This window comes from Dreissena polymorpha, chromosome 5 (assembly GCF_020536995.1).
Source record: "Dreissena polymorpha isolate Duluth1 chromosome 5, UMN_Dpol_1.0, whole genome shotgun sequence".
In the NCBI taxonomy this organism is placed as follows: domain Eukaryota; kingdom Metazoa; phylum Mollusca; class Bivalvia; order Myida; family Dreissenidae; genus Dreissena; species Dreissena polymorpha.
The window spans coordinates 80,624,762-80,641,408 of NC_068359.1; the positions used below are offsets into that span (position 1 = coordinate 80,624,762).

General features: G+C 35.7%; 1 protein-coding gene across 1 annotated transcript in view; it reads right to left on the minus strand.

Moving 5' to 3' along the window:
- Positions 1 to 16,647, minus strand: part of LOC127832127 (inositol 1,4,5-trisphosphate receptor type 3-like) — a 101,823-nt gene that overhangs the window by 25,158 nt on the left and 60,018 nt on the right. Inside the window, 13 exon segments of the mRNA XM_052357362.1 lie at positions 47 to 142; positions 1,184 to 1,234; positions 1,543 to 1,648; positions 2,322 to 2,419; positions 2,886 to 3,042; positions 3,277 to 3,435; positions 5,160 to 5,298; positions 8,536 to 8,665; positions 9,189 to 9,260; positions 9,704 to 9,808; positions 10,737 to 10,908; positions 12,222 to 12,335; positions 15,595 to 15,782. Of these exon segments, the coding sequence (XP_052213322.1) occupies positions 47 to 142; positions 1,184 to 1,234; positions 1,543 to 1,648; positions 2,322 to 2,419; positions 2,886 to 3,042; positions 3,277 to 3,435; positions 5,160 to 5,298; positions 8,536 to 8,665; positions 9,189 to 9,260; positions 9,704 to 9,808; positions 10,737 to 10,908; positions 12,222 to 12,335; positions 15,595 to 15,782 (1,587 nt within the window).

A 16,647-nucleotide genomic window follows, 5' to 3' on the forward strand; every position in this document is an offset into this window, starting at 1 on the left:
CCTTAGTGGAACCATTGACTACTTTCTTAGCCGATTGATCAGAGACCTTGATTTCTTTGACTTTCCTTTCTTTCTCATCTTTCTTCTTTGAACCTTTCTCCGCGCATTTCTTTTTCTTCTTTTGCGCTGCACGCTTTGGTTTCTAGTGTTAAAAATTAGACCATTGTACAGTTCAATTTCGACAGAAGTCTCTAATTATTACACAATGAAACAATTAATTGTAGAGCGTCCAACTTAATATATAATAATAATAATAATAATTATTATTATAATAATAATAATAATAATAATAATAATAATAATAATAATAATAATAATAATAATAATAATAACTTTATTTCATGAAGAATTCACATTAAGAAATAATTTCTTTTTTACAATTTGGTCTGCAGTAACAAACCACAAGTATATATTTTGAAACATGCATACGAACATACAAGGGATAAAATAAATGAACGATACAGTTAAATGTTATAATAACTTCCTTATCACTTCCGACGACGTCGACGACGATGATAATGATGACGATGATGATTATGATAATACAAAATATGCAAAATATGATTCAAAAATCCATCTTTCAAAAATCAATTTGTCAAAATAAATTACATCAGACACATCACAACAAAGTATTAACATAGAAAAAGTAAAAACATGAGCATACATATATATCTATGATTTGTTTGTAGGTATTCTTTATATTTTATTTTGAATGTAGTATTCGAAGACACTTGACGTTTTGGTTTTTAAATGACCCGCGTTCTGAGAAAACTGGGCATAATGCATGTGCGTAAAGTGTTGTCCTAGATTAGCCTGTGCAATCCGCACAGGCTAATCAGGGCGGACTTTCCGCTTTTATGACATTTTTCGTTTAAATGAAGTCTCTTCTAAGCAAAAATCCAATTTAGGCGGAAAATGTCGTCCCTGATTAGCCTGTGCGGACTGCACAGGCTAATCTGTGACGACGCTTTACGCACATGCATTATGCCCCGTTCTCTCAGAACATGACACAACTAATAAGCAAGGCAGTTTGAAAGTTCATTAATGACTGAATGCGTTGGTATCTAAAAAAAAACACTCCAAATTTACTACTACCCAGCGCATAAACACAGCCAAAATAATTAAAAGCAAAAAAATGTTTTTAAAAATCCAAAACAACCATATATAAAATCTTAAAACATACCCATCCGCTCAGCCGTTGTTGTTTTAACGCATCCTCATATGCCTGGATTTGCTTTAATATAAATATCATTTTTAGAGATAATAATAAAGAGTGTAATTCGAAAATAATTCATAAGTGAAGGTACCTTTTTGTTCTTTTTTGTTCTGGGTCAGTAAAATAATTGCACATGCTTTAACTGGGACTATATTTCTACGGTATTTAAAAAGAAAACAATAAACTTAAATAATAATTTGTATTTTGAAATTATTATAAAAAACACATCTTGTTTAGCTTTGTTTTGACAATAACGCAGATTTTATTTTACCTTCATCGTTAGTACCAACAACGCAAATGTTGGCTGAGTGAAATAATCAGGTTACCTTAAGCGCGAGTATCGACACAACAAACGTGTTCGCGGCACGCTTGGAGACTGTTCTGGTAGTATCTTTTTTCTTCTGTGCGTCCATCTGTGCTTGAAGTGACCTCCTGCAAGAAAGAACCCAACTCAGGTTCATGCCCATTTTAAAGGCTATCTTACCATGCCATGGAGTTCCGCTCTGTGCATTCGTTAAGCGTTATTCTGCATAGGCTGAATGCAGTGGTGGTTTCATTGATCTCAGCTGATAAGGCTTGCCATACTCTGTCCGCACTGTGATATCACCAGGGCTTTAATACACATGAGCAGACTACCCCACGGTTGGGGTCAATACATGGGTCAATGAAGAAGATTTTAATAATAGCGGTCAATACATGGGTCAATGAAGAAGATTTTAATAATAACATCCTTTCAAGATTGCATTGATAACATACATTAACATACATTAATTTACTGAAAACAACCTTAATAGACAAGAATCAATGCCAATATTATTACTACTATAATTACAAGTATAACTACTATTCTTACTAGTATAACTACTATTATTACTAGTACAACTACTATTATTACTATTAGCATTTGTTAAAATCATCTCACATGAATGCCACCAAAAGGGCAGCGCACTATATCCCAAGAAGATTTATAGAATGTTATGATTTGTATTTGTTCAATAAATATTCTAAATGTGTTGACTTATACTCAACGGTGACAAAAAGTTGATGATATGCAAACATTGTTTGATAGACTTAAATGTATTCTGACATTCAGTGACACACGTACTTTTCTTTGATGGTGTTCGTGGATAGAGTCATCCGGTCTCGAACCGCCATGAAGAACACCTCTTCCCTGGTCGACAAGAAGTAATCCAACATGGATTGCTGAAAAATTGCAGTCATAAATAGTAAATTTAAACATATATTACAACGAAATCAGTCAGAAAAAGAAAACTAAAATTAGGTAAGGCCTTGGAAATCACCGTAACTTATGAAAATGACGACTATTACACGCTTCAATAAATATTATTTAATCTTAACATAACATCTCGGCTTGACAATTTCTTTTTTTGTCTTGTCAAAGTATTTTTTATTCTGGAACTGTAAAAAGACATGTAAATGTTCTATTATCTCTGCGCATATGTTATATTGTAGAGGTATTCTCTGCATCAAGAATAAGCACTAAAATGATGTTTATGCAATCGGTACATCTGAAACATTCTTCATTTTTATCCAAACTATTCCTAAAATAGGTTTCGTAATTTTCGTAAAAAACCTGCGATAAAACTTAGTATACTACTTAATGGTATTCTTGTTTGTACATTCTCAATTTAATAATGAAAGCGTTCACCTGAACTGTATGGTTAGCGTTAAACAACATAACGCAAAGAAAGCCGAGCACCTCCTTAGCAACCTCCTCGTTACGCGTTGCTAGGTGAGGGAGGATTTTCATCATGGACTGTTTGGAGTCGTAGAAATTCTGAATTTGGTTGACAACCTTCAGTGGCCTGTGAAATGAGATTTTTTCATTAATAAATCGCTTATTTAGCGGCAATATTCATGCCAAAGTCTCTTTTGCGTTAATATGCACGCACAGACATACACGATTTCGAATGTTTAAGAAACATGTGTCGCATTTTTTGGTAATTAGATCAAATATTCAGAAAAATCTACGTGTAAGAAGTAACATTATTATTTTGATACAAATGCGTCTTTAAACCCTACAAAAGACGCCCCCGTACTTTGAAATGTTGTGCTCCGTAGTCCTGGTTGCCCAGTCGGCCGGAAGTTGCCTCTCCTCGTTGTGAATCATGGCCCTCAGGATCTGCAGACACTTGATGTTCAACTCGTCCAGCTCCATGCGGGCATGCTCCGTAATCCGCTTCTTCTCCAAGGATATACTGTGCATATTTAAATTGACATTAGAAATTGTCACAAACTCGACAAAAGACCCGCATTGCTTTTTCGGCTAACTTGAATGTCAAATAATCTGGGTTCTGCAATTTCATTCTCGTCAAACATCACTCCTAAGGCTATTGGTGTTGTGTCGAAAGAAATTGATTCCGCTAATGTTATCGGTTCTACATTTGTAGATCTCAGTAAGGCATTTTATCTAGTATATCACGATATTCTATTACATAAACTACGCCTTTATCCAATCTCCGACTCCGCTCGTATGCTGATGGACTCGTATTTATCGAACACAAAAAGTGCGTGAAAATTGGAACTACGCAGTTCTCATTCATAAAAATATGTGGAGTTCCACAGGGAAGCATGCTGTGCCATCTTTTTTACCTTATAAAGATTGATGACACTTAATCTGGTTTTCTGTATGCGTACATTGACGTCTGTGTGGATAATTAAACACGGAATGCAATTAATAGCAAATCGAAATGTCTTCAAACGAAATTACAAGACATCAATATCGTGCCTCATTTGATGTGGCGCAAGTGAATATGCTTATTCGTCCAACAAATTCAAATTTTATTTTAATTGGTTATCACAGCAAATTCCAACATTGAAATAAACTTATACCACACAACTCCCAACTCAAGTCACATTTTAAAGGGGCCTTTTCACAGATTTTTGCATGTTTTGAAGTTTGTCATTAAATGCCGTATATTGATAATTGTAAACATTGGATATAAAAAGCTCGAGTGAAAAATTAAGAAAACAATTTAAAAAAAAATAAAAAAGTAACCCACATCTGGGTTCGAACCACTGACCCTTGGAGTCCTGGAGTAAAAATATAAATCATTTAGACCACTCGGCCATCCGCGCTCACGAAATGTTAAAAGCATTTTATACTTTATATAAGCTATCCGCGTAGTTTTACAAAATATAACGACAACAACAGAACTATCCACAGTATTCAATCGTTTCGCGTTGCGACGCTTTATAATTTTCAGGTTTTTCAATCGTCAAAAGATGCATATATTGGCTATTTTAGAGCTTGGTAAATGTTCAGTAATACTGTTTCCTCACAAATATAACTAAAACGAACATTTGCGAATCTGAAACAACTTTTTTAAATTTTGTCAATTTACCAAAACGTGAAAAGGCCCCTTTAACGGTTTACCTGTCGATTGATCAGAAACTAAATTGTAATGATCACATAACTATTGTTTACATTAGAATGCAGTCTTAAATTACTCTTCTTAAAAGAATAAAAAAATCTAAAATAAGGGGATGAAATGTCTTCAGTTGATTCCTAATTATGACCAATTACGGATTATAATTTCTATATTTGGGGTTCAAATTGTGTATGTAAAATCTAAAATATAAGTTCTTCAAACGCGCTGTGCTGACATTTTTTTCTGAAAAAAAGTATCGGGAGTTCAGGGTGTCATCGTAAGCTCCACGATTTAAATGATTTTGACGGCTTTGACAACCACTTCTCGAGCATGTAACGCCTTATGTACTTTCATCAAAGTACTTACTCAAATGTCAAAAAAGTGCATAGTTAATATGCAATACGGATGGATATAGCCTTTCCTCTGGCGATTTTATTGGGGGGGGGGGGGCGTACGCCGCGTCCGCCCCCCCCCCCCCCCTGGATCCGCCTATGGCATGTTATCATGTATAACAGTTAGTATTCACAGTAATACATGTATATTCAACTTACTACAGGTTCTCTATGAGTTTTGCCGTCCACTCGTATTTCTTGATGACCTTTTTCTCGTTCTGGTTAATGAAGCACTTTACCAGGCTCTGGAATTCTTCCCCCAACGGTAGCTCCTCATCACCACCCAGGTCCGTGTACTCTGCAAACGAGTCGTGTTCTGAGAAAACTGGGCATAATTCATGTGCGTAAAGTGTCGACCCAGATTAGCCTGTGCAGTCCGCACAGGCTAATTAGGGACGACACTTTCCGCCTAAATTGGATTTTTGCTAAGAAGAGACTTCATTTTAACGAAAGATATCATAAATGCGGAAAGTGTCGTCCCTGATTAGCCTGTGCGGACTGCACAGGCTAATCTGGGACGACACTTTACGCACATGCATTATGCCCAGTTTTCTCAGTACACGACGCAAACATTGCGGTAACAAGTACTTTGTACACGAAGTGCGGAGTAGTGGATATGGTGTCCGCCCAGCGACCGGGAAGCCACCGGTTTGACCCCTACTGTGGGAGCGTTATTTAGATCTCCCAAGAGACACAAAGTACTGGTTCTACACAGGAAACGGACTCGACACGTTTCAATAAGCTTTTGACTTTGATGTTACCGAGCTGCATTTAGAGTTAAAAACTAAACTAAGGTCATAACATCTGGAAATATATTGGCGCGTTGTTTTTGAAATTATTTTCGAGTAACTATTCCTGATCTAATTAGAGCTTTGTCAATAACACCCCCTCTCCCGCAACGCTATATTCAAGGACAAAGATCACAGGAATGCGTAGATCACTTTGAATTGAAAAATGTGTCTGGCACATCTACATTTTGTGGCGATTACACACTTCAAGTATCAATGTAATCACTAGAGTTCGGACAGACATAATGACTCTTAAAAAGCACAACGCGAGGATATTACTTCGAATGTACTTGAAAGGGCATACACCTCTATGCAATTGAATATGAATTATTCGACGTGTTCCAAACCGTGACTTCTTTATGGGTGGAATATGGGATAGTTAAACAACGTTAATTGTGTTTTGTTCATGGTAAAATTAGAGTGTATTGAGTAACAATTGATTATAAATTAAAAACTTATTTAATGAATTCTTGTTATAAATGAGCTAGATATATATAAAATACCAGGTTCTAAAAATATCGGACGGTTAAATAAATAATATATAATGGGTAGTTTTAGGATTATATCTTACTGAATACATTACTAATGTAGAGTTAATTTCAACATACATTAGGATTGAGCTCATGAGCACACTCATATTACAACAAAATATATACACATATGGTTAATTGCGTACATAATTTTTAACAGACGCTGCATCAAAATCTTAATACAACAAATGTATAAACATCCAGACTCCATTTGTATTTTTATATTACGCAGATAAATAAATGAAAGTACATGGTCAGAAATAATTGATGCATTAATTCGCGCTTTTGACGTGCTGTCCATTATTAACACAGCACCACAATATTACGAAACACGCGTAATTAATGACGGCCACCCTTTAAAAATTAAATAAAAAAATATAAAGATGTATTACAGATATATAGGATCTGGCACGAGTTGTCATATCATATCATATTTTTATTAAACGAGTTCAGGAATTTTGTGAGTACGCGAGCCTTTACTAGCTTACTAAGGAATTTCCTGGACGAGTTTAATAAAATATGGTATGATAATGACAACGAGTGTCAGATCTTTTTATCATATGCTTTTAAATAAGCAAAAAAAATAATGATAAATCCCGAATGTTGTTTACATTTCGTGACGTCATTTGACGTTGCAACGTCATTTCAGCAAAATAACAAAATGCGATTGGTCAATCGAACGCAAACTAAGCCAATGAAAACGCTTAAAAAGTTTATTACACATGCGTAAGATACATTTTTCGTAATGGTTATATAACATGGGAAACTTGGTATGGCATGTGATAAAAACAGCGCAGACAATGGGATGACGTCACAGCAATGATTTTATGGGCAAACTGTTGAAATTCGCATGTATGTTGTAGCATATGTGGAATGACCCATTAAACGATACTGTTGAAATGAAAACCTGCGACATATGAGTTGTGTACATGACCATCCTATAAATAGAAATATGTGAACAAACCCTTATCTTAACCCTTAACTAAAATGGTATATTAACCCATGTATGCCTAGTGGACTCTCCCATCCATCTAAATTGGATCAATTTATTTCCAAAATTAGTGATGTCTAGTATATTAATTTCTATATTAAGAATATTTCTTACAGATATTTCTTTTAGCAAACAGTGCAGACCCTAATAAGACGCCGCATCATGCGGCGTCACATCTGGGTCTACGCTGTTTGCCAAGGCCTTTTTTCTTTACGCTAGGCATAAATGGATTAAGGATTACGGTAACTTTTATTGTCTAATCCGATTGATGACGATAATTATATGATATTGTTTTGTTAGCTTTCTGTTCAAGTAAATTACTAAAACAATTATTTGCCATGTAATGACCATTTTAGGAAGTACAGTTCTATACTGTCAAGATTAAATAATCAACTATGATCAACATACAATGTGATCGTATCAGCATGTAATGTTTCAGTATCATAAACAGTGTTATATACAGTAATGTAGGCTATTAAATAACATGAATGACGTCAACTGTACATGCATCAGTAAGTTAAACATTATAACAGTGATTTATATATATATATATATATATATATATATATATATATATATATATATATATATATATATATATATATATATATATATATATATATATATATATATATATATATATCATTATAGTTGTGTTCAAGTAAATATAATATACACAATAATGAAATGACGCATTGTTTACAATTGTTCTGATATTTGCGAAATAAATGTTTTAGGCATCGCATTCACGCATGCTTTGGAATAACTCGATATCAAAAAAGTGCGTGTCTACTTACCTCCTTAGTAAAAGTAAAATATAACATTAAAAAGTGCATGTTCATACATTTTATGGTTCACATAAATCACATAAAAAATAGTTTCACGATACAAAATACAAGTTAAATGGCCAAATCGCGTTCCAAAACAAACACTATTTTAGAATTGAAATATTATAGTACCCGGCATTAAGTTAACCCATTTTATGCCTAGCGTCTAGAAAAAAAAGCCTTGGCAAACAGCGTAGACCCAGATGAGACGCCGCATGATGCGGCGTCTCATCAGGGTCTACGCTCTTTGCTTTAAGGAATTTTTGTAAGAAATATTCTAAATATAGAAATAAATATACTTGACATCCCTAATTTTGGAAATAAATTGATCCAATTTAGAATGATGGGAGAGTCCACTAGGCATAAATGGGTTAAGTTCAGTATTACATGCGCACCAACCTCTGCTGGATTTAACCTTAAGCTGGGCCAGCACCGTGTTGTGCCCAGCGAACACTATGGAGCAGTTCTTAGCAAACGTCCTAAACTGGGCGTTGATTTCCACTTCATCTGAATAATACTCGATGTTCCCCTGAGAGAAATAACAACCATGTATTGCTTAGTTGGGATTTTTAATGATAAGTCGGTTATCTGTATCCTATTTTTGAATTTAAATCATATTATGTGATCGTTTCATCAAATTCAGCATGACTGTTAATCAGAAATGTTTGCCATAATACTTAAGACTTCTCTTCATAGGTATTCGCAATTAGTGATCTTCCCAGAAAAACGTAAGGCTTTCTAGAGTTTCATTGCCTGCTAGACCCTTCACTGAGCCTCGTTCTGGTAAAACGGGTTTTATTCACGTGCCTTAAGTGTCGTCCAAGATAAGAATGTGCATTCCGCGCTGGTTATTCTGGGACGACACTTTCCGCTTTTATAGAATCTTTATAAAAGAAAGTCTCATCTTAAAAAAAAACATTTTAGGCGGATCGTGTCGTCCTTGATGCGCCAGTGCTAACTGCACAGGCTAATCTTGGAAAGCACTTTATGCACATGCATTAAGCCCAGTTTTCCGAGAACGAGGCTCAATAAATATGTTTTTACTAACGTACCCGTCGGATGGCACTAGACGTGTCTTCGGCGGTGATGCCGGAAGCAAACCGGTCTAGCACGTGCTCGAGATTCTGTGCAAGTATTAAAATGACATCATCATCTTTCTCAAATTCTCATACAGACGATCTCTAAACGAGTGTATTTCCGGTTAATAATTAAAATCACTGGATTAAAATTAACACTGATATTTAAGAATGATTTCAGAAATACATTTCTGAAAACACATACAAATACAATTAAAATGATTTAATATTTGTTAAGATGATATGTTTTCGTCATAATTATGAAAGGGGGAATAGAATAAACAGTCTCTTAATTAGTCAAAATAAAGACATTGTCTCGATACGAATAAAATGTATGTTATACGTGGAATCAAAGTACAGTTCAACTTTCAAAACAGGACAGCTAAAGGCGCTCAACATGCACTACACCAACGAGACAGGATCCCAAACGAGACTGCTTCTACGTTTGCTCAAAGGTATACGGAAATGTTTACCCTAGCTCTTCATCTTACCGAGTTTGGCATGTTGGATATAGGAACAAGCACGGTGATGCAATTGACGAGATTCTTCATGTGTAGCGGCTTGTACAAGAGAGGTCCCAGAATCTCGCCGAACATCTGGAACAAAAATAGAAACACTAACATAAAAATAAAAACGGATTCGTTATTTTGGAACGTATAGGGAAACAATCCTTAAAGTTAACTCAACACGAATTACAATTGTATAAGCTCTATAGAGATAAACTGAATCCATGATCGTTTTTATTGAACCAAGTATTTTTTTTACAAAGAGTGACCTTGAACTTTTCAATTTATTGGTCCGGATTTTTTTATTTTGCGATTTTAGATTTCATGCGCGAGCTCTTAATGACTTTCGGTAAGTTGAATGAACACACCTTAGATGCAAAACGTGTAATATTTATACAGTATGTTTTTAACCCTTTTCCACTCTGAAATAACGTAAAGATATAAGCCAGAAAGGCCTGCGAGTAACTTGCAGGCAGCTCAGCTTTTATGCTGTTTGCTGCTCATCATTTTCTTAAGATTGGAAATCAAGCCTTTAAAACCTTAATCTAATAAGAAAGGTCTTTAATTAAATTAGATTTTCTCAGGGACGACAGCAAACAGGTAAAATGCCATTTTTAAGTGGGGAAAGGTTAAACATCACCAATGACTTTTTACCTTCCTTAAACAAATCGTGGCAAATAAAACAAAATTGCAAGTAACTGGCAGGCTGCGCAGGTTGTATGCTATTTGCTGCTTATAAGTGTCTTAAGGTTGGAAATCAAGCCTTTTAATCCTTAATATATTAAATATAATCGCTTCACTTCCTTCTATTGTTCAGTGACCTTTACAAACATATAGGTCCCTGTATTGTTATTCAGTACCGTGATTTGAGTATTCAGGGGCGGTAATCCGGGAGTCATCTATTTCTGGGATTGTCTATATTAAGAAAGATTTAACTCAAATTTGATTGAAACTACACACAGGCTATTATTGAACTCTTAAATCGCAGGAATCAAGCCGCTTGATGAGAATTACGCACCACGACGGCCTTCGCTAGATGGTCCGTCTCGTCCAGCTCACTGGGGTGCGTGGAGTGGTCCGGGAAGTAGAAGTCCCGGAAGAACGCCTCGAGGAACGGAAGAACTCCCTCCAGGAAGTACAACAGGCTGCCGTAGGAGGAGGTCTCGAAGTCAGGGGCGGCGGCGATACCACTATGGGAGCAGCACGTGTGGGGTTAGAGCATTTAAGGGTTGGGTTCATGATGCGTGAATGGAAACGCTTACCTTTCTATTGTTTTATAGTTCTCAAACGTCTTCATATAAGAATAAGTAACAAATGTAACCTAGTATTTAAAATGTTCCAGTCAATATCAATGTTGACATTTAGCATACTTAGATGACATTTTAGATTCAAGTCCGAAAGGGATGAAAACTCTCTTTATTTTTCAGTTATAGGTAAATGTCTGTAACATTGACTAAGAAATTCAATTGGCCCAAAAGCTAAAAAAATACACGTAAGGAAAAGAAACAATTCATGACAATAAATTGTCTAACTTAAAATATAAATCTGCATAAGAATGACTGTGAAAGTGGTCCTTTTAAATGGGTAAAAACAAGAAAACAGGCCAGCAACAAGTACCTTTAGTTTCAATTTTATGGCTTTATTAATTGTAAGCACACACAAAGCCATATACAAATCACACGTGTATTCTGCTGTGTGGAAACGGATTATCATTTCGGCAAATAAGAAGTAAACCTTTCTATTGGAAACCTTCAGAAAATCCAGCGTTACATAAAAATAACATCCTTTTTTGCTATTAAAAAAAGAACATATATTCTTAATACTTGTGAAATAGATATAAAAAGAATGAAAATTTACGTGAACAGTCGGGAAAAAACAAAGTTATTTAAGCACGAGGTCCTTAATTTATAGCATGTAACCAATTTCCAAATAAAGCACAAAGCAAACAACGCAGGCAAAGCCAATAAATCTGGGGTAACCATAATAAAACAGTAAACGCCAAGCGTTGCGGCTGAACTGTAAGCAGCTGCTGAACTCGAGGACGAAAGGAGCGTAAAACTATTGTTTTAGTAGCATAGTTCAAGGTTGTAGCCTCGAAATGATTAAAACAGTAAACGCAAAACGTTGCGGCTGAACTGTTAGCAGCTGCTGAACACGAGCACGGAAGGAGCGTACTATTATTGTTTTAGTAGTATAGTTCAAGGTTGTAGCCTCGAAATGATTAACATGAAAACATACGAGACGCGTTTTGAGAAAACTGGACATAATGCATGTGCATAAAGTGTCGTCTTAGATTAGCCTGTGCAGTCCGCACAGGCTAATCTGGGACGACAATTTCCGCCTTTATGACATTTTTAGTGTAAAGGAAGTCTCTTCTACACAAAAATCCAATTAATGCGGAAAGTGTCGTCCCTGATTAGCCTGTGCGGACTGTACAGGTTAATCTGGGACGACACTTTACGCACATGTATTATGTCCAGTTTTCTCAGAACGCGACTCATACCTTTTCTCTGGTGCCGTCTTGATGTAGGTTGCCATCTTGTCTGGGTCCTCCTTAACACTGTCAGTGAGGCGGTTCATCTCGACCGACACCGTTGACATGAACTGCCAAATGTCCCTAACGAGTGGGCAGAGGAAATGGAGGAATTATATCGAAGATAAATACGGACCGTGCTCTGTGAAAAGGGGGTTTAATGCATGTGCGTAAAGTGTCGTCCCAGATTAGCTCGTTCAGGCCGCACAGGCTAATCAGGGACGACATTTTCCGCCGAAACTGGATTTTTGATACGAAAAGTCTTTCTTTAAACGAAATATATTATAAAAGCGGAAAGTGTCGTCCCTGATTAGCCTGTGCGGATTGCACAGGGTAATCTGGGACGACACTTTACGCACATGCATTAAACCCCCTTTACACAGAGCACGGATCATATTTAATATTTATAATGTATGTATTATACTCAGGATGAAAACAATAATAAAATCGATAAGCTGTACTGCTTAGCAACCTATCCGATTGGTTAGATTATAGCGAGTAAATAAGTTACCGTTGACTTGAGCTGACAAAGGTCGCTGATGAGTAAATAGACAAGTCGTCATTTTTTGCAAAAGGTTACATACAAATATTGTATATATGATGTATATACTGTATGATGATTGAATAATAATAATAATTAATAAGATATAAGAAACGTATATTGGCCAGCAAAGACGACTACCTACAGACTGCCTAGATTTTATTGTGTAAAGAAGACATTTGTATTCTTATAAGTGTTTGTGTGTGTTTTGACGTTCCTGAGGGCCTCACGCGCCCGAGGCTGCAGTAGGCTCCGTAGTGTGTCCCAGAACTTTTACCTTAACATATAGTAATACGAAAGCTACGACGAATTTTGAATTAAAGCTTCAATTTACAGCCAGTTCTTTTTAACTGAAACATAAACGATTTTGGTTTGGTCTTGCGCTGATGAATGGGAGCCGACTTCCCCAAGAAAACCACACCTGTCCCGTATGTTGACCACCCACCAAACTTTCACGCCTCGCAGCTCGGGTAATGTAAGTTAGAAGCGCGCACCAACCATAGCGCTACCCGGACATCCTTTAACAGGGTGCAGAATCAACGGGGTTTTCAGGGGTTTGCACACGGGCTGGACAGAATGTAAACACACCGATAAGAACTTTATTTTTTGCAATATCTCAAGTTATTGAAATTTATTTTCAAACATCTTTAGTGCATAAAAGACAGTTTTTCTATAAATTCTTCAATACGTCTGAAATCGGTGACAATATTTCACGTTGCTTGAAGCAAAACAGTATAAATGAATGCAGAACACATACAATTTTTGAACAAGAAAACATTCTTATTAAATAAAGTAATTCTGAAGTATTTCGCATTGCCATAAGCAGCATAAAAAATCTGTCTTTTATGCACTAGTTAAAATTCTTTAGAAAGTGTTTTAAGAAGTTATTCGAAAAAAAATCACCACTTAACGGTTACCAGAAAGTCACGTGATCCTGCATCCTGTTTAAGGAGAAGGTACGAAAGGCGTGCACATAAATACAGCCGATCGATCAGCTTTATGGAATCCGACATATTTGAGTCAACGTGAACATTCTCGTTTTAAGTTGAATAAACAATACTACATAAACAATTCAACTACGGGGTGGGTGAACTGAGATAAATAAGCGGCACATACCGGTAAACATAATGCTTTAGTGTCATTAGAAAAGTACTGCAAGTGTCATTAGTAAAGTACTGCATTAATTACTTTTATTACATACATCATTAATATAAAAATATTGTAATTATTAAAATGTATCATCAAATAATCAAAGATGAATAAAATAACTGTTATAACACAAGATAACTAATACTAGCGCTTAATAAAATAAACACTATTTGTGTTGACATCAAACGACTAAGAAGCTCTAGGCCATCAGTTACAGCATTAGTTTCCTGGAACAACATACAGTTTTTCTACAACATGCGGTTAGTCATCTTTAACACAATAGTATTCATATTACCCAGAAATAAAATGGCCAAAATGACCCCGTGCTATATCCCTAGTATGGACAAATAGAACAATTTTATAAGGAACAATATAAATGTTTATTTTTTCATCCATAAGTTAAAATCAATGTAACTTAAACAATGCATGCCTATGAAGACAGCTTATTTATAGCTCATGTTTACATAGAAAGAAATATTGTTTAAAGAAATTTTGATAAATATAACATATGTTGAACTCCATTTCAATCAAGTTATCGTTTCGGTTTACACTTTGTATTTAACATTTCTTTATATATTCAGTAATAAATCGAACGATGTTGTTTAAAGATTCCGTTGTTATAAAAACGATTGCTATACGTCGTTAGACAAACGTTAGACAAACAAACAGCATTATCACCCTGTATTTAAAAATTAAAATACAAGAGTCTACATAAATTGTCAATCTCGTTGAATCGCCAGAACATAATTTTAAACTTTGTTGTTTCTATTGCCATGCAACGCTCATCGGTCGCAAGGTTTGCTTCGTTATTTTTAACTTTGTTGCTAAAAATGTTCAACCAGTCGCATATTAAGGTGACTAATGATGAGTTTATATTTTCATTGTAAACTTAATGTTAATTACAGGACATGGGTTCTAAATACTGCATTCATTACGTCAATTCGTTGACCGCACAACCTTACAGAACCTTAACAGAACGACGCAGGAAACAATGTTAGGTGTCTGAAAAATTATTAAGCCGCGAAATCATATATTTCTCTCTTTTTTTCTTTTTGTAGAATTCTTCGTAGTAAGTTAAATGCACAATATAAATATTCATTTTATTTTTACCTTTAATATAAACCACTATTTGATCAACTAGATATTTCTTTTTTTAATCACATGAACTGGTCGTTGTCATGGTTTTGAATTAAAGACCATTACATTGAATACTATTTCTTTATAGAGGTAACCCGAAATGTGCTAGAATTTGTGAAAATTCGGGACAAATAAGATCCATTAAAAATCTATGCAGAATGACATACCATAGTAATTGATATTATTTGAATTTGATTTCCATCACTGCATAAAATGGGTCATCTTTGTACGAAAATTAGTATTTTATTGCCCAAATGTCAAGCACAATCACAATCGTGATAAATCGGCTATCTCCGGACTCATCCGTAATATACTTATGAAAAAAAATCGTCTGCTGATCCCGAGTGGCACAATCGGAGATAAGCCTCTTCAAACCCTGTCAGCCCGAAAAGAGTGGCCTTGTCGAGACTCGAGAGCGTACCAATAAGCTTAAGGCTTGTGCAAAGACCTGTAATCTATAGGTCTTTGGCTTGTGATGCAAAAAAAAATCGTTTTACTTAATTCAATCAAACGTACCCGAAGTGCGAGAGCTCGCTAGCCCCCGTCTCGACGGTGGTCTCGCCGCTCTTCATGTACACGTGGTGGAGGCATTTCAGGAAGGGTTTCTTGTACACGTTGTCCACGTTGTCGTTGTTGAGGACCCACAGCAGGTCCTCGATCGGTAGGATGGTCTGGCATAGAGACTCGATGAACATGTTCTCGCCCTGTGAGGACAGGTGATTATAAGTTACACTGTTAGTAACTAATGGTGTATGGGATATACACCCTCAGTAATTTCATACCATACGAGAGCAAAATACACCATTGGCACGTGGCCGCTCTAAGCCAATCGGATTATGTCATTTTTGTAGGAGGTGAGATATATAGATATTACTTATATTAATGACGAACGAATACCCACTGATAGATTCGAAGTGTTTTTGCCGTGTGATGCATGCAAAGAAATTTGCTTAGAGGGGGGGGGGGGAGTATATATTCTAACATTTTTAGCATTATGCCTATTTTATGCAAGGGGAAATATACACGGTCTAATAGAATATTTCAAGTGCTCTCGAAATGTGATGACAGGTGGAATATACATTTCTGAGAATGACGAACAAATCTTGTAGTTTCGACGTGTTCTCGCCTTGTGATGCATAGAAATACATTTTCCTTGAGTGAATTATTATATGTTTAACGAATTTAATATGTTCTTTCTTTCAAAATATCAATTATTTAACACTTGGATTCAACAAGTTCTCGCCTTGTGGAATACACATTTGGATACAGTGACGAATGATGAGCGCTTGAGGATTCAACATGTAAGGTGGGATATACATTTTCTGCGTGTGGTGAGGTAAAGATTATAACATATTTAACATAGTGTTGTCCTGAAACAAAAGGTTGTATGCAACACAGTGGTGGAATGTAGATCTAACGAGCATACGAGTCATATATTTTTTATGAGTAAGAAGCAAAAGGTCTTGGAATAATGACGGGTTAAAATGAAACCTACATTTTACACGTATTTAAGTGACGAGGTTTTGAACAATAACTAACTTTTCAATTTTACTTGATGAGCACAATTGA